Below are 17,261 nucleotides of genomic sequence, written 5' to 3' on the forward strand. Positions count from 1 at the left end.
TTTTTTTTAAATTTTTGATTCCAGTCTGAATTATATTCTGAAGGTTTTTTTTCTGAGTGCATTGTTGACATATCATTCATACAACATTTTATTCATAAGCATATGGCGAAATATGATTTTTTTTTACGGTATTGACAGTATTTTCTCATTTACAGAGTGACAAAAAGAGATATCCAAAATTCCCTCAGTGAAAACTTTAGACACTAATATATCAACAAAATACTCCTCTTCCTCTTCCGCCTCTTCTTCTTTCTCCTCCTCCTCCTCCTCCTCTTTTTCTTCTTCCTCTTCCTCCTCTTCTTCTTCCTCCTCCTCTTTATCTTCCTCTTTCTCCTCCTCTTCCACGTCTCTTTATCTATGATCATCTATTTATTTACAGTATTTATCGCATGTAGCTCAACAGTCCGACATGTTTTTCTCAGTGACCACAGAACTGAAATTACTCAACTCGATTCAATTCAGAAAACTTTATTAAAAGCTCTTCGGCAGCAGCGTCAATCAAGAGGAGTAAAATAAATAATATATAAATAATAGGGCTGGGACGATAATATGCTTTTCTCCCGATTCGATTCTTCTACGATTTTTTGGATTGTGATTCTACGATATTGCCAATTCTTGATTCAATTTTTAGTCTTTAGCATTTTTAACATTTATCTGCACACAAATACTGTAGAAGCCTAGAAATTAACATAATCCATTATAAAGTGAACTTAAACCCTTTTCAAAACCTGGACTCTCTGTCTGTAAAATAAAAAAAAAGGCTAACAAATGCACGTTGCACAATATAAAAAAAAAGAAATAAAACTTTTTTTTTTTGATTTTTGAAATAAAAAATCGATTTAAATGTGAATCGATTTTTTCTCCCACCCCTAATAAATAAATAAATAATAGAGCAACCATAAGATATATTATTATACAGCACAAAATACATGTTTTTAAATGTAAAAATTAACATTTAATAGTAAATTAATTGATATATTTTGAGTATTTTATTAATTTTCCGTCGTTTTAAAGTTTTATGTTTCTTCAGTCTTGTGGTTTCTCTGTGTTTCAATCAAGAGGAGTAAAATAAATAATATAAATACTAGGGCTGGGACGATATGCTTTTCTCCCGATTCGATTCTTCTACGATTTTTTTGGATGGCGATTCTACGATATTGCCGATTCTCTCGATTTTTAGTCTTTAGCATTTTTAACATTTATCTGCACACAAATACTGTAGGAGCCTATAAATGAACATGCTCCATTATAAAGTGAACTTAAACCCTTTTCAAAACCTGGACTCTCTGTATGTAAAATAAAAAAAAAGGCTAACAAATGCACATTGCACAATATTTGAAAAAAAAAATTGATATTTGAAATAAAAAATCGATTTAAATGTGAATCGATTTTTTCTCCCACCCCTAATAAATAAATGAATAATAGAGCAACCATAAGATATATTATTATACAGCACAAAATCCATGTTTTTAAATGTAAAATTAACATTTATCAGTAAATTAATTGATATATTTTGATTATTTTATAAAGTTTTATGTTTCTTCTCTCCGTGTTTCCCTGCAGCTGTCGGTGTGCAAGGAGCTGCAGCTTCCCGCCAGCGACTACAGCTACACGGCCGACCTCGTCGCCGTGACGACGTCGTCCGCCGTTCCCCTGGAGACGGCGGCGGTGCAGTCGGTCAGCGTGCTGGCGGTGTCGTCGGAGGGCGCGGCGCGGTTCTGGCCCAGTCTGACCCAGGAGGGGAACTACAGCGACACGGACCTGGACCTGGGGGACGACTGCTGCTCCGTGGTCGCCGTCAGGGTAACGGAGGCTGATGTCACTTCCTGTTTACTGTGGTGTCACTTCCTGTTTACTGTGATGTCACTTCCTGCTGCTGTGATGTCACTTCCTGCTGCTGTGGTGTCACTTCCTGTTTGCTGTGATGTCACTTCCTGCTGCTGTGATGTCACTTCCTGCTGCTGTGGTGTCACTTCCTGTTTGCTGTGATGTCACTTCCTGCTGCTGTGATGTCACTTCCTGCTGCTGTGGTGTCACTTCCTGTTTGCTGTGATGTCACTTCCTGCTGCTGTGATGTCACTTCCTATTTGCTGTGATGTCACTTCCTATTTACTGTGTTCATCATCATCATCTGCTGCTCCTCTCTCCTTCCCTCCTTTCCTCCTTTTTCTCTGCTCTTCTCTCCTCTCCTCCTCTCCTTCTCTCCTTTCCTTTCCTTTCCTTTCCTTTCCTTTCCTTTCCTTTCCTCTCCTCTCTCCTCCTCTCCTTCCTTCCTCTCCTCTCCTTTCCTCCTTTCCTCTCTCCTCCTCTCCTTCCTTCCTCTCCTCTCCTTTCCTCCTTTCCTCTCTCCTCCTCTCCTTCTTTCCTCTCCTCTCCTTTCCTCCTTTCCTCTCTCCTCCTTTCCTCATCTCTCTTCTCTGCTCCTCTCTCTCCTCTCCTCCTTTTTCTCTGCTCTTCTCTCCTCCTCTCCCCTCTCCTTTCCTCCTCTCTCCTCTCCTCTCCCCTTTCCTTTCCTCTCTCCTCTCTTCTCCTTCCTTCTCTCCTCTCCTCCTTTTTTCTCTGCTCTTCTCTCATCTCCTCCTTTCCTCTCTCATCCTTTCCTCCTCTCTCTCCTCTGCTCCTTTTTCTCTGCTCTTCTCTCCTCTCGTCTCCTCTCCTTTCTCCTCCTCTCCTCTCCTCTCCTCTCCTCCTTTCCTCCTCTCCTCTCCTCTCCTCTCCTCCTTTCCTCCTCTCCTCTCCTCTCCTCTCCTCCTCCTCCTCCTCTCTCCTCTCCTCTCCTCTCCTCCCCTCCTCTTGCCCCCCCCTCCTTCCTCTCCTCCTTTCCTCTCCTCTCCTCCCCTCTCCTCTCCTCCCCTCCTTTCCTTTCCTCTCCTCCTTTCCTCTCCTCTCCTCCCCTTTCCTCTCCTCTCCTCTCCTCTCCTCTCCTCTCCTCTCCTCTCCTCTCTCCTCTCCTCTCCTCTCCCCCCCCCCTCCTCCTCTCTCCTCTCCTCTCCTCTCCTCTCCTCTCCTCTCCTCTCCTCTCCTCTCCTCCTCCTCTCCTCTCCTCCCCCTCCCCCCCCCCCTCCTCTCTCCTCCTCCAGGGCGGGAGCTTCGTGGTCTCCTCGGTGAGGAACCGGCTGCTCAGAGCGAGCGCCGACTCCTCGGGGAAGCTGCAGGTTCGAGCGCTGCAGCAGGGTCAGGGCGTGTTGTCGGGCATCGGCCGCCGCGTCTCCAGCCTGTTCGGTATGCTGTCGCAGCCCACCAACGACACGGTGAGTCAACGGTGGTGATGTTGTTGGTAGATATGTATATATTTTAACCCTTTTTACTTTTACCGAGGCTAAAAATGGGCATATTTTGTTATTTTTGTATTAGCAGTTTAAAGGGACAACCAGGAGTTTCTCCAGCGGCAGAACGAAAAATTCCACAACAATAAAAAAGTCTGATATTAATGTGGATGAATCTATGTTACCCACACTTGTTAAAGCAGAAGTAAGTGATATTTTTGTGTTAATATAAGTCTTAAATAGTTATATCTTCCGACAGCAATCACTTAGAGTGTTTGGTCTGAAACACGGGTCTGTCAGTCACTCTGCTCTGCTCTGAGCCCAGGAGAAAACTTTCCTTGTATCCTACAGTTTTTATCCAATGAGGAGAGAGAACGGCATAAAGGGGCAGTCCTCTCTGTGTGTGCAGCCAAGGGATGCGCCTGAATGTGGTGACGTAGGGACGAGGACTGTTATGGTGCGTTCAAGACAACTCGTAACTCGTGTTTTTCTCATAGACTGTGAAGTGGTACCAGTTCGATCTGGTACGAGTTCACGGGTCAGAAGTTACGAGTGGCCGTTATAGTGACTTTCACCGGTAAAACAGGTCGGAGAAACACGAGTGGGTTACCTGGAACGCTACAAAGTCGTAAGTTGTGACTTGAAGCTGTAATTTACGGTTTCAAAAGCCTGCCTGGAACGCAGCATTAGCCAAAACCACCGGATCGCTTACTTCTGCTTTAATCGCGCCATTTTCAATAAGTGCAGCTCACAACTTGTCCACCAGAGCGTTGTGGAGTTGTTGGATTGTGTATTTGATGAGTTTGATGAGGGAAACCAAGAAATCCCATAATGAGCCTCCGTAGCGTAGCTCTGAGCAGCTCACGGCTCTGCTCTGCCGTTCTAAAAACAGCTTGCACCGACAATTAAAGGTAACGAACCTACTGCTACGACTATAGGGATTATGGCAATGGGCCGACTTGACAAAATGTTGAACTATCCCTTTAAGTTAACCTGCCCCCCCCCCCCCCCCCCCCCCCGTCTCTCTGCAGCTCCACAGCGTGCTGTGGGCGGAGCCGACCGGCTGCCTCTACACTCTGACCAGCTCCAGCCTCAGTAAGTGGGAGCTGGACGACAGCTGGGAGCACCAGACGCTGAGCTGGGACGCCCGCAGAGCGCTGACCGAGAGCATCGCCGACGCCATCTGGGTCAGAGCAACGACTCCTCCACTCCACCACTCCTCCACTCCTCCACCACTCCTCCACTCCACCACTCCACCACTCCTCCACTCCTCCACCACTCCACCACTCCACCACTCCACCACCATGACCACCATGACCAGACTGTTTTATTTTCTAGCTGAGCTTTGAGATTAAAGATGTTCTGTTTTGTTGGTTTTCTTCCTCCAGGGGTCAGAGAGCAACTACGAGGAGATGAAGGAGGGTGTGAACGTGGCGTATCTGGACATGAAGCTCGGCCAGTGAGTCGACGATGAACTTTATGATTTAACTTTACTGTCATTCAGACAAACGACCGTGTTCGACCGACTCCGACTCTGATACAGTTCAGATTAGGGATGCACCAAATATTCAGTAACTGAATATATTCGGCCGAATATTGCAAAAAAAAGCAACATTCGGCCTTCGGTGGAATGAGCGCAAAGCAAGGCCGAATATTTAAAAAAAAAAGAAAAAATGTCTGATAAATACGCGATCGCGCGACGAACGAAACGGCAGCTTAAACCCCATGGAGCTTTATTAGTAAGTGACTCCTACTGCTGGAAGAACAACAGCAACAAGAGCAGTGGAGGGGAAGCTGCACCGCTGCACGTCGCTCCAAGAGCCGGTGCGTCCTGTCTGCAGCGGAGACACGGCCACTGAGAGGACTGAGTGACGGGACCGTTCCCATAGCAACGCGCCTTTTAATGAATCATTTAAAAACCAAACACCCTGAACAGCATCAGAGCCAGTCTATTCTCTGACAGTATGCTGAGTACGAGAGGGAGAGACAGCTGAAAAACTTTATATAACTTGTTATGCTTTTTTGATGAGCAACTGGAATATTCAAAAACTGTCAGAATAGTCAATAAACATTTACTTTCTTTGAAAATTAAGTTTAAAAAATATTTTATTAAAAACTTTATAACCACTTTCGGTATTCGGTATTATTCGGTTATTCGGCCAAGCGTTTCGATTTTATTCGGTATTCGGCTTCGGACAAAAAAATGCCATTCAGTGCACCCCTAGTTCAGATCCGTTTGTCTTATCGAACCTCCGCCCACTGGATGCGTTGTGTGAAAATTGAAATCACAGGAGAACTACAAACTACGGTGATAACAGCCGTTCATTATTTGTGTGAAACTTTGGACGTCATGGGACGCAAGACAAATTTCAGAGTGATCTGACAATAAAGTATAATCTTATCTTATCTAGGGCTGACCTCCAAAAGTCGACTATTCGACGATTCGATTCGGAGGGGTCTGATTCGACTATGAACCTCGTAGTCGAATCTAGAGTGCCCAAGACCGTACCATTCTGACTATATGGGGGTGCCCACGGCTGCTGAGCATAAATTGTTACATAGAATGTCTTTTTTCGTTATAAAAAGACTATTTTGATACAAAATCTGCCTACTTTCTGTTAATAAAGAGTTCAAAATGATGTGTGCGTTTAAACGGTAGTCTTAGCTTCTTACTACGTATTAATAAATCACCCACTGCAGTTGCACAATCAAATGAGCGGAGGTTTTTTTTTTTTTTCAAATGAGCGGAGGTGAGCAGTAGGACCGTCAACATCACGGTACTCAGAAGTCACTGCAGAACACTCACGGAGTGGCAAAAAGACGAGGGGCAGAGCCGCCAAAGTTTAAAATCAAGGAAGTCTGACAGTCTAACTTTGTCAACATTTATCATGCATGACCTGACAGAACAGCAAAACATTGTGAGGATACATCTGACTTTGACCGAGTTACATTCAAGAACCTGCTTTCAATCACGGAAAATAAATTAACTCCAGCGGTGATTTTTTTTTTCGATGGATCAGCTGTGTTTACCGTTTCAAGTGTTAATAGTTCTGATGGTTAGACAGATGAATTAGTCCCTAACACATCCTAAAGTTTGACATGTCAGAGTTTTTCAGAAGAGGAACTTGTTTTTTTTCCGACTTCCGAGCTGTATTGAACGCACCATCAGTGTCGGGAGTCACAGCTGTAATCTCGTCCCTCTGCAGCCTGTCTGTCTCTCTGCCGGTGCCGCGGTCACACTGTGTGTTACAGGATTGATTAACGTAATGTACGGATTGTCGAGTCCTTCTGACCTCCGTTTGTTTTGATAGGCTACTACATGTTTTACCCGGTTTCTCTGTGTCCACGACCACCGCTATCCTTCATCACGTTGAGGGATGAGGGATGACTCACAGTCCGAGCAAAAGGAGCGTTGTCCAGGGCAACGTGACATAAACGCATACCCTGGCTCACAATGGCTACTAAAAATTAGAGTGCCTATAAAAATCATCCAAAGTGTGGAAAATAAATAAAGGTATTTGTTTTACACCTACCATATTTTTTGGGTGTTTTAGCTCTTTTGTTTGAAACGGGAAAAAGTCGCAAATTTGCTGCCATCTAAAAAAATAAAATAAAATAAAAAAAAAGGTTCGACGATCAGTCGACTACGGCAAAATCTGACGAATCAGATTCGACTATGAAAATCCTTAGTCGAAAACAGCCCTAATCTTATCTTATCTTATTAAAATGTAAAGAACTAAGGATGCAGTGGAGTGAGTTAATAGCAAGGCCGAATAGACTATTAGTGGCGTGTGATGCAATTAAACAATGTACAGTGATGGTAAAATGTAGACAGTGTGGAGATATTTTAAAGTGTTGGAGAGCAAGAAAAGAATATCAGTTTGCAACGAGTGTTCAACCAAACTATCTAGAGGGAGTTCCTCTGCAAAGACCTTTAGCACTACACTGCTGTAATTACTCCTTTAAAAGCCAAACACCCTGAACAGCACGTCTTTATTATAAAATGTCAGAATATTCGATAAACATTTACTTTCTTTGAAAAACTTAACAACCACATTCGGTTTTGTCCGGTATTCAGCCAAGCGTTTAATTTTATTCGTCTTCGTCTTCGGCCACAAATGTTCATTTCGGTGCATCCCTGTAAACAACAGGTCACTCTGCCTTTAGGAGGTTGATTTTCTGTTATGTTTCTTACTCTGTGATATTTTTTTTAACTTTCAGTGTGTGTTGTTGTAGAGCGGACGTGATGTGTTGCGGTTTTCCACCTCTGTGATTGATATTTTTTCATCCATGACGTCATGTTTAGCTTCAGGTTCCTCCGACTGATCGATGACTCGTTGTTTGCACCAGCCGGTGAAACTAATGTGAGCGATGATTTACGATCGGAAAGTTTGTCGTCGTGTTTTATTTTGAGAATTTAACGGATGCTCGGTGAGTCGGTGCGTTTGACTTCCTGTGTGGGGTCGGTGAATTGATGCGTGATGGCAGCGTGATCTGGCGAAACCAGACCTGCTGCGTATTTCTGTCAGAGCTGTGGAAATGCTCCGATTGAGACGGATTCTGAGGGATCCAGTGGAAATTGGGGGTTAGATGCTCAGTAAATGTAGTAAAAATGCATAAAAATTAAATATACCGTAGATGACCAAATAGTCGCCCGCGTGCAAATACGCGCCTGTGCTCTAATAGCCACCGGGGTCCGAGCTCATTTGGCAGAATAAACGCCGGTTCAATTAAACGCCCAGGCGATTAAGTGTTTACCATAGTCTGGCACAGAAAACAAAAGTTTTGTTTTGTTTTTTTAACAGCGTATCACCGTGCGTGCTAATAGACAAAGACAAATAGATAAATGCGCTAATGTAGCTACAGTGTTGAAATTACCGTGATCGACCCCCCCCCTCCCGTTATCATTCATAACACTGCTCTGATCAGCTCCCTGTGTGTCGCGGTTACACAGACAAACTGTCTTTGTATTTATTGTCTGATGTCAATAAAGATGCGTCCGGGGAAAAAGTAGTTTTGTTCCAGTGGTCCTATGGTGACCTCCTTGTTCTTTGCATGATGGTCTGGTGCTGCTCATTGCAAAAATAAATTGTAGCCTGTTGCAAATACGCGCCTGGTTCTTATAAACGCCTGGGCTCCAAGTCGATTTAGCATATTAGGGCGCACTCACACTAGGGCCAGTTGATCCGTGCCGTGCTGAAGCCCGAATGCCCCCCCTCCCCTGTCCCCCAGCTGGCCCTGTGGCCGCTTGGCCGTGCGAGTGAGCAGTGGGTAGACAGAGAGGAACAGAAGGGACTGGACACAGCGTTGCAGTGAAGCCCACTTGGGGTCTTTTATTCTTAACAGGTGGGGGGTGGGGAAGGGAACTGAAAAAAAGGGGTGAGGGACGACAAACAACTGAAATCTTCCTCGGCTTGGTGGCCGCTCAGGGGGCTCGGTACTGGCTCTCCTGGTCAGAGCGAGAGGGAAACAAAAGAGACCAGAGGTTAGTGGAGGGTGAAGTTTCCCACTGACCTGTTTGCTTGCTCCTCAGTGATTTCTCCTCGTGCTCCTGCTCTGTTCACTGCTCCAGTCCAGCCAACCTCTCCTCTGCTTCTGCAGGGTATATGAAGGCTGGCAATCACCTGATTGTCCTGTGGATTGCTGACACCTGGGGTAGTACCGCCCCCTCACCACCCCTCCCCTCTGCCTCAGCTGGCTGATGGGAGGCCCTGTGAGGTGCTGAGCATGAGCAGGGCTCTCACATACCCCCCCCCTCAGCTCCCCACCATCCGGGGGAGCGGCGGTCCACCAGCAGTCGTCCCTCCTGGACATGGCATCAGCATTTCCGTGTAGCCTTCCAGCCCTGTGTTCAACTGTAAAGCGGAAATCCTGCAGGTGCAAAAACCAACGGGTTATTCTGGCATTTCTGTCTTTATTGTTGGCCATCCACTTTAATGGAGCATGATCAGTGACCAACGTGAACTCCCGCCCCAGTAAATAGTAACGGAGTTTTTCCACCGCCCACTTAACAGCCAAGGCCTCCTTCTCTATGGTCGCATAATTCTTCTCATGGGGAAGCAGTTTACGGCTCACAAAGGTTATGGGGTATTCAATCCCTTCATGGATTTGGGACAGGACCCCCCCCAGGCCTACCATGGATGCGTCTGTCTGCAGTACAAACCTCCTCCTGAAGTCTGGGGTATGGAGCACGGGTTCGCTGCAGAGGGCTGTTCTCAAAGCCCTGAAGGCCTGCTCAGTCTGTTCCGTCCACTTCACCTGGTTGGGCGCCCCTTTTTTCGTCAGCTCATTGAGGGGCCCTGCTAGGGAGGCAAAGTTAGGGATAAACTGTCGGTAATAACCCACTAACCCCAGGAAGGTCCTCACCTGACGTTTGGTCTGGGGTTGGGGCCACGTTGCAATAGCGTCTGTCTTCTTCACCTGTGGCTTGACATTCCCTCGCCCCACAGTGTACCCCAGGTAATTTGCCTCCTCCAAGGCCAAAGAGCACTTCCCTGGGTTGGCTGTGAGTCCTGCCTCGCGTAAGGATTGGATAACGGCTTCCAGGCGCTGCAGATGATCTTCCCATGAGATACTGTGTATAACGATGTCATCTATGTATGCTGCAGCATAGTCTTGATGGGGCCGGAGGACCTTGTCCATGAGCCTCTGGAACGTGGCTGGGGCTCCATGGAGGCCAAATGGGAGGACTCGATACTGGAAGGCGCCATCTGGTGTCGAGAAGGCGGTCTTCTCCTTTGCTTGCTGAGTGAGTGGCACCTGCCAATACCCTTTGGTCAGGTCCAGGGTGGAGATGAACCGGGCCGGCCCCAGCCTCTCGATCAGCTCGTCTACACGGGGCATAGGGTACGTGTCAAACTGTGATATTTCATTCAACTTTCTGTAATCGTTGCAGAACCTGATGCTCCCATCTGGTTTCCCCACGAGGACTATGGGGCTGGACCAGGCACTGTGCGACTCCTCCAACACCCCAAGGTCCAGCATTTTTCTCACCTCCTTCCTGATGGCTCCCCGTCGTGCCTCTGGGATGCGGTAAGGTCGCAGTCTTACCGTTTTCCCTGGCTCCGTACATATGTCATGGGCGATGAGCGTTGTCTGGCCGGGGGTCTCTGAAAAGACATCTTTGCTTCTGGCCAGGAGCTCCTGGACCTCCTGGACCTGTCTGGAAGACAACTGATCACCCAGTCTCACAGGGGTTGTGATCTGGGGGTGAGTGGCGGCCAGGACACTGGTGGGGATAGGGACCGGTTCGTGCCAGGGCTTCAGCAGATTGATGTGATACAGTTGCTGGCCCTTCCTGCGACCAACCTGTCTGACCCGATAATTTACCGGTCCCATTTGTTCCATTACTTCATACGGTCCCTGCCATTTTGCCAAAAACTTGCAATCGTTAGTGGGGATCAACACCATCACTTTGTCTCCCGGCTGGAATATTCTCACCTGCGCCCCCCGGTTGTACACGTGAGCCTGCTGGGTTTGGGCCCGTTCCATGTGTTCCCGCACCAGAGGCCAGACTTGAGTCATTCTGTGATGCATTTGTTCCACATGTTCCACGATGCTGCGCTGAGTGGGGGGTTGTTCTTCCCAAGCGTCTTTGGCCAGGTCCAACAGGCCTCGAGGTCGGCGTCCATACACCAGCTCGAAGGGGGAGAACCCGGTGGAACCCTGTGGGACCTCACGGACAGAGAAAAGAACATATGGCAGCAACTGGTCCCAGTTTTTACCATCCACATCTATTATTTTGCGTAGCATATGCTTTAGTGTTTTGTTGAATCTTTCAACTAATCCATCCGTCTGTGGGTGGTAGACAGAGGTTCTGATCTGTCTTACCTTCAGGAGTTGGCACATCCTTTTCATCACCCCAGACATGAAGCAGGATCCCTGATCTGTCAGGATCTCTTCTGGCAGGCCCACTCTACTGAAGAGCAGGAACAGTTCCCTAGCCACTGCCTTCCCAGTTGCAGTGCGCAGGGGAATGGCCTCAGGGTATCGGGTGGCATAATCCAGTATGACCAGAATATAGCGGTGACCCCGGCTAGATTTTGGTAAGGGCCCCACTATGTCCATACCAATCCTACTGAATGGGGTTTCGATAATGGGTAGAGGTATGAGTGGATTTCTGTATGTTACCTTTGGGGCGTTGGTTTGGCACTCGGCACAGTGTTTACAGTACTCCTCCACAGCTCTCTTGACCCCCGGCCAGTAGAAGCGGCTGAGAATCCGTTCATAGGTCTTCTCTCTCCCCAGATGCCCCCCTAGGAGGTGGGTGTGGGCTAGATATAAAACTTTTGAGACATATGTTTTTGGGACAACCAACTGTTCACACACTTCAGCATTTTTCTTGGAGACTCGATACAACAGTTTATTTTTCACCATGAAATGTGGAAAAGACACTTGACTCACCCCCTCCTGGTTTTGGCCCTCGATCACTTGGACATCCCTCCAAGCCTGGGCCAGATTGGGGTCCTGGAGCTGCGCCGAGCCAAACCGGCCCAACCTAGGTCCTCCATCCATTTCAGCTTCAGGAAATTGCGAGAAGCCTTCATCTGACCCTATATCCTCCAGGGGCCCCTCCTGCACTGTGACCGTGGACTGATCATTGACACCCTCACCGGCGTCGTCCTCACTGGTCTCGGCTGCACTGCCATCGGGGGGCTCACCTGCCAGCGCTGGTTGGGTTATAGCCAATCTTTTGGTCTCCAGGGGTCGCTTCCGGATCCTCCCCTTGGGTTTCCGGTTTCTTCCTGGCCAGTAAAGCGAGAAGAGGGGGCTGTCTCGCCCAACCAGGACAGGGACTGGAAGTTGTTCGACGACCCCCACCTGTAGAGTGAAGGGGCCCCGTGGCGTGATCACCTTGATGATGGAGGTTGGATACCTCCGTGTTTCCCCATGGATACATGACACAGGGATCTCTGCTCCCATCGTTGTGCTGGCAAATTCAGGTCTGATGAGGGAGACCATACTTCCGGAGTCCAAAAGTGCCTCGGTATCCTTCCCAGCAATCTTCACAGGAAACTTCGGGGCCGGTGCTCCCTCATGGGCCCAACAGGTGGTGAGGTGTTGGCAGTAGAAAGCTTTGCCTTCAGAGGTTCCCGCTGTGGGCATTGATTCCTCCCGACCGGGGCACTCTCGGGCGAAGTGTCCTTCCCTGCCACAGGTGAAACATCGGGGTACGGCAAGTGGTGGGGCTCGTTGGGCTGTCGGTCCAGCCCATCCAGGGAACAGTCGGCCTGCTGGGGGGCTGACCACCTTGCTCCCCATCTCCCTCTCGCCCTTGATTTTGGGATTAGTTGAACGGTTACTCTCTGACCGCATGAGGCCCCCCATTACTTTGTGGTTCTCCAATAGGGCTACCAAATTGTCCAAAGTGGGGGCCCCCTGCTGGGCAACATACCTCTTGGTGTCGGGGGGCAGTCCCCGGAGGCATCGGTCAATTACCACCCGGTCCACAATCGGTGGCCCGGCCACTTCCTCCAGCCAGCTCCGGGTGAAACGTAGTAGGGTCATGACTTGGGCCCGGGCTGGAAGAGCGGGGTTGTAGGTCCAATCATGCACTCTCTGCGCTCGGGCTGGAAGGCTAAGTCCATACTGGGCCAAAATGGCGGTTTTTACTCGATCATAGTGGGCAGCGTCGGCTGCTGAAAGGTCGCGGCAGGCTTTCTGTGCTTCACCAGTCAGGAAGGGCATCAGGATATGCGCCCACTCGGCTCTTGGCCAGCCCTCTCGCATGGCGACCCTCTCAAACAGGGCCATATAGGATTCAACGTCATCATCCCCCGTCAGCTTGGTCAACACATCCTTTGGCTGTCGTTCCGGGGGACCTCTTCTAGCTGTTAACTTGCACAGTTCAGTTACAGCTGTCTGCAAGGTGGCTTGGGTTGCCAGAATGGCTTTCAATGTCTCCTCCATGCTCATACTCAGTCTACCCACAGATTGCGAGGATCAGCATGCCCGCATTCTCCACCATATGTGGCCGCTTGGCCGTGCGAGTGAGCAGTGGGTAGACAGAGAGGAACAGAAGGGACTGGACACAGCGTTGCAGTGAAGCCCACTTGGGGTCTTTTATTCTTAACAGGTGGGGGGTGGGGAAGGGAACTGAAAAAAAGGGGTGAGGGACGACAAACAACTGAAATCTTCCTCGGCTTGGTGGCCGCTCAGGGGGCTCGGTACTGGCTCTCCTGGTCAGAGCGAGAGGGAAACAAAAGAGACCAGAGGTTAGTGGAGGGTGAAGTTTCCCACTGACCTGTTTGCTTGCTCCTCAGTGATTTCTCCTCGTGCTCCTGCTCTGTTCACTGCTCCAGTCCAGCCAACCTCTCCTCTGCTTCTGCAGGGTATATGAAGGCTGGCAATCACCTGATTGTCCTGTGGATTGCTGACACCTGGGGTAGTACCGCCCCCTCACCACCCCTCCCCTCTGCCTCAGCTGGCTGATGGGAGGCCCTGTGAGGTGCTGAGCATGAGCAGGGCTCTCACAGCCCGCACTCACACCACCTCGAACCCAAGCGTACTCAAGCACGGTTGCCTCCGACACATACGTCATCACGTTGATATACCAACACGGCGGATGCGCTCTGACTGCAGAAAGAACGGCGCTTTGACCGGTTGTCATGGTTATCTTGAAGTTTAATCAAAGCGACGTTAACTAGCGATGTTTAACTAATTGTTAAGTGACGGTTGTTTACATGCGGTTGCAGACATAGACATATAAAGAGTAGACGCCGCATCGAACGCTGGGCCTATCGGCGCTGACGAGCGGTGGGGCCGCCATCTTGGACCGGTCTACCGCTCCACTCAATGTATCTGCTTGGTAGGTGCAATTGATAGTTTCACTAGTGTCAGTGCATTTAATCAATAACTTACTGAACATGATCCCGCCTATTACACGGCGTACGAGTGAAATAATTCATTTGAAACATAATTTTGATCAAAATACTACTTTTATCGATTTATAAATGTTATAATTTAGCACATCTCTGCCTGTCTGGTCTCCTCTCCGCTGTGTTGCTGAGCCTCCTCCCATTTGTTTTCAACAAAGCCTTTTATAATCAATAACTGGATCGATGGATTATCACATATATGTTACAATGTGTGTAGTCTTACCTGTCATAAACAAGATATTATAGGTTTATGGGGCGTGTTTGTGTGGCGGACTACAGGCTCTGATCTGATCAGCAGGTTTGGTTTTCAGCCAGGATGTGGAAGGAGCCTCTACTCTCTCTGTAAAGGGTTACAAGTCATTTATCTAACATCACTATTAGTCCCAAGCTTTTTACTGAAGGTCAAAATGAAACATAAGGTAAATATCCTGCATAGTCTACTCTGTTCTGTGCTGCGCTGATCAGAGCGGCGTCCCTAGCAACGGTGTGTTACACTTGACAACCATTCATTATACAGAAATAAATGTCTATGGAAATAACAGCCTGTAGAGAGCAGCAACTGATCAGAGAGCAGCATTCCTGTAATGAATAAATATATAGAGATAAAAGCTATATGTTAGAGAAAATAAAAATATATATAAACCAGAGAATCAATTCATATCAGGTCAGAGAGAGAGAGGGAGGAGAGAGAATAAATAAATAAATATTCGATTCACAAAATACAACCAATAGTAATGTTCAATCTTATTTGTGAAAAGTAATCCCCAGAGCAGCTGTTTTCCATGGTTTTCTGCTGATTAGAACAGAAATAATATGCTGCTCGGTGCTCTGAATCCTGTTACTTCTGCTGCTGGACTGAGTAGAATGACCAGTTCAAGATGGCGGCCGCATTTCTCGCGGCGCAGCGTTCGATGCGGCGTCTACTCTTTATATGTCTATGGTTGCAGACACGTGGTGGAGAACGAGCCCGCAGCACATTACGTGTGCGCATTCCTGGCCAAGCGTACCGTGCCCAAGCACACCTCTCCCAACCGTAATGACTCAGGCACGGAACGCTTGCACTCACACTACCAATAGAATCCGGACTTTAGGGGGCAAACGTGCTTGGGCACGGTACGATTGCCTAGTGTGAGTGCACCCTTAAATGCCCAGGCTACTAAATGGTCATCTACGGTATAACACGAACACAACCAGTTGTAGCAGGATGAACAACAAACCTCCAGCTGACTCTGACTCCCCCTCTCCTTCAGGTCTGGTCTGGTGGTCCTGGCGGCCGCGTGGCACCCGGCCGACTCCCCCTGCCTGTCCTACTTCTGCCTGGTGACGCTGCAGGACCACGGAGCCGCCGTCTCAGACCAGTTCACCGTGGAGGTCACCAAGTACAGCCCCCCCTTCCAGGTCAGTACAGCCCCCTCTTCCAGGTCAGTACAGCCCCCCCTTCCAGTGGACATTAAACATTAAACATTGACCTCTGACCTCTGACCTCTGACCTCTCCGTTGCCCCTCAGAGCGAGGAGGCGCTGCAGGCCACGCGCCTCCTGCTGCCCCCCTCCCCCGGCTCCACGGCGTTCCTCTACAACGAGGAGCTGGTGTTCTGCTGCTCCACGGGGACCAGCAGGGCGGCACCGCCCGACGAGAAGATCAGCTTCAACTCCAACGGTACCAGAACCTAACCCTTTTAAAGGGATAGTTCAACATTCTGTCAAATCATTGGCCCATTGCCATAATCCCTATAGGACGAATCTCCTTGTTGTTTACATTCTACTTCCGGGTAGAAAACCAGCACGTAATTTGAATGAGATCAATAGTAACGAACGAGAGTTTAGCTATATATCATATTTTTCACGCCCTATCACCGTTTAGACAAATCTGAAATGATTGAAGAAACATTACTATTTCTGTGTGTGTGTTTTGTGTTGCTATGTGTTGTATTTATTCAGTTTGGGGGAATCACAGTGTCTAGAAAGCATCAGTGGCTCAGCTGACAGGGACAGCTGACGGTAGCTAAGCTAACGGTAGCTAAGCTAACGGTAGCTAAGCTAACAGCAGGACGTCAGCTGTTAAAACCCTCCCGTTGTGGGACACGACATGAAACTACTCCAGTTAGCTCATTCATGTTGGAACTCAGATATCCGCTGGAGAAAATATTTTTTCATGGAGCGTTTATTGAGTCACTGAGTTATTAAAGTTAAACAGGTAGCTAACCGTTAGCCCGGCTAATCTATGATAACCATGACTAATTACATAAATGTGCACACAGAAATAGTAATGTTTGTCCAATCATTGGTTTTATAGACTTTACAAACATCAGATTAGTCTAAACGGTGATATAGTAACATGAAAAATTATATATACAGTATATAGCGAAACTCTCGTCCGTCACTGTTGTTCGAATGCTGGTTTTCTACCCGGAAGTAGTTGTAAACAACAAGGAGATTCGTCCTATAGGGATTAAGGCAATGGGGCCGATAATTTGCTAAAATGTTGAACTATCCCTTTAACGCCTCTGTCTGTGTCTAGGTGACGGTGTGCGTGGAGGCGGCTGCTGCGCCAACCTGCCGGTGTTTTTCTCCCAGAACAGCGGCCTGGTGGCGGTGGTGGCCCGGGAGAGCGCCTCCATCCTGCCAGAGACCATGGAGGACTCGCTCTGCTCCTCTCTGGCTGCAGCGCCCGAGGTAAAGGCTTAGTTGTGACATCACAAAGTGACAGGAAGTCCTGACGGCTGGTTTTAAGGCTTTTAAGTTTCTGAATCCAGGCTGTGTGCATTTCTCTGTGGACTGAGGCTTTGATACTTTCACAGTATTAATATAGAACCTAGAGCTGCTTTATAATCACACTACACATGGACATCTACCTTTATACTGTATGGAGCTTTAATACAAACATCTACCTTTATACTGTATGGAGCTTTAATACAAACATCTACCTTTATACTGTATGGAGCTTTAACACAAACATCTACCTTTATACTGTATGGAGCTTTAACACAAACATCTACCTTTATACTGTATGGAGCTTTAACACAAACATCTACCTTTATACTGTATGGAGCTTTAACACAAACATCTACCTTTATACTGTATGGAGCTTTAATACAAACATCTACCTTTATACTGTA

At 47.9% G+C, this 17,261-nt stretch overlaps 2 protein-coding genes across 4 annotated transcripts in view; one reads left to right on the forward strand and one right to left on the reverse strand.

The window, feature by feature from the left end:
• nup133 (nucleoporin 133) overlaps positions 1 to 17,261 on the forward strand; it is a 49,386-nt gene that overhangs the window by 4,300 nt on the left and 27,825 nt on the right. Inside the window, exons 4-10 of the mRNA XM_085787905.1 lie at positions 1,564 to 1,803; positions 3,081 to 3,251; positions 4,298 to 4,453; positions 4,655 to 4,725; positions 15,394 to 15,541; positions 15,652 to 15,802; positions 16,664 to 16,818. Coding sequence (XP_085644031.1) covers positions 1,564 to 1,803; positions 3,081 to 3,251; positions 4,298 to 4,453; positions 4,655 to 4,725; positions 15,394 to 15,541; positions 15,652 to 15,802; positions 16,664 to 16,818 — 1,092 coding nt within the window. The remainder of the gene's footprint in view (positions 1 to 1,563; positions 1,804 to 3,080; positions 3,252 to 4,297; positions 4,454 to 4,654; positions 4,726 to 15,393; positions 15,542 to 15,651; positions 15,803 to 16,663; positions 16,819 to 17,261) is intronic.
• Positions 9,998 to 13,086, reverse strand: LOC146992566 (uncharacterized). 3 transcript variants are annotated; one of them, XM_085787965.1, is made up of 3 exons: positions 10,707 to 13,086; positions 10,317 to 10,428; positions 9,998 to 10,096 (listed from the first exon to the last, which is right to left on the reverse strand). In XM_085787965.1, the coding sequence occupies exons 1-2, from the start codon at positions 13,017 to 13,019 to the stop codon at positions 10,342 to 10,344; spliced, it is 2,400 nt and encodes a 799-aa protein (XP_085644091.1). In that variant the 5' UTR covers positions 13,020 to 13,086; the 3' UTR covers positions 9,998 to 10,096; positions 10,317 to 10,341. The 3 variants fall into 3 exon arrangements, with proteins under 3 accessions (XP_085644091.1, XP_085644099.1, XP_085644084.1); XM_085787973.1 differs by lacking the exon at positions 9,998 to 10,096 and having other exon boundaries at positions 10,214 to 10,428; positions 10,707 to 10,940; positions 11,097 to 13,086; XM_085787958.1 differs by lacking the exon at positions 9,998 to 10,096 and having other exon boundaries at positions 10,214 to 10,428.

Source organism: Trachurus japonicus, chromosome 1, assembly GCF_045865225.1.
Source record: "Trachurus japonicus isolate A0001 chromosome 1, Traja_1.0".
Lineage (NCBI taxonomy): Eukaryota > Metazoa > Chordata > Actinopteri > Carangiformes > Carangidae > Trachurus > Trachurus japonicus.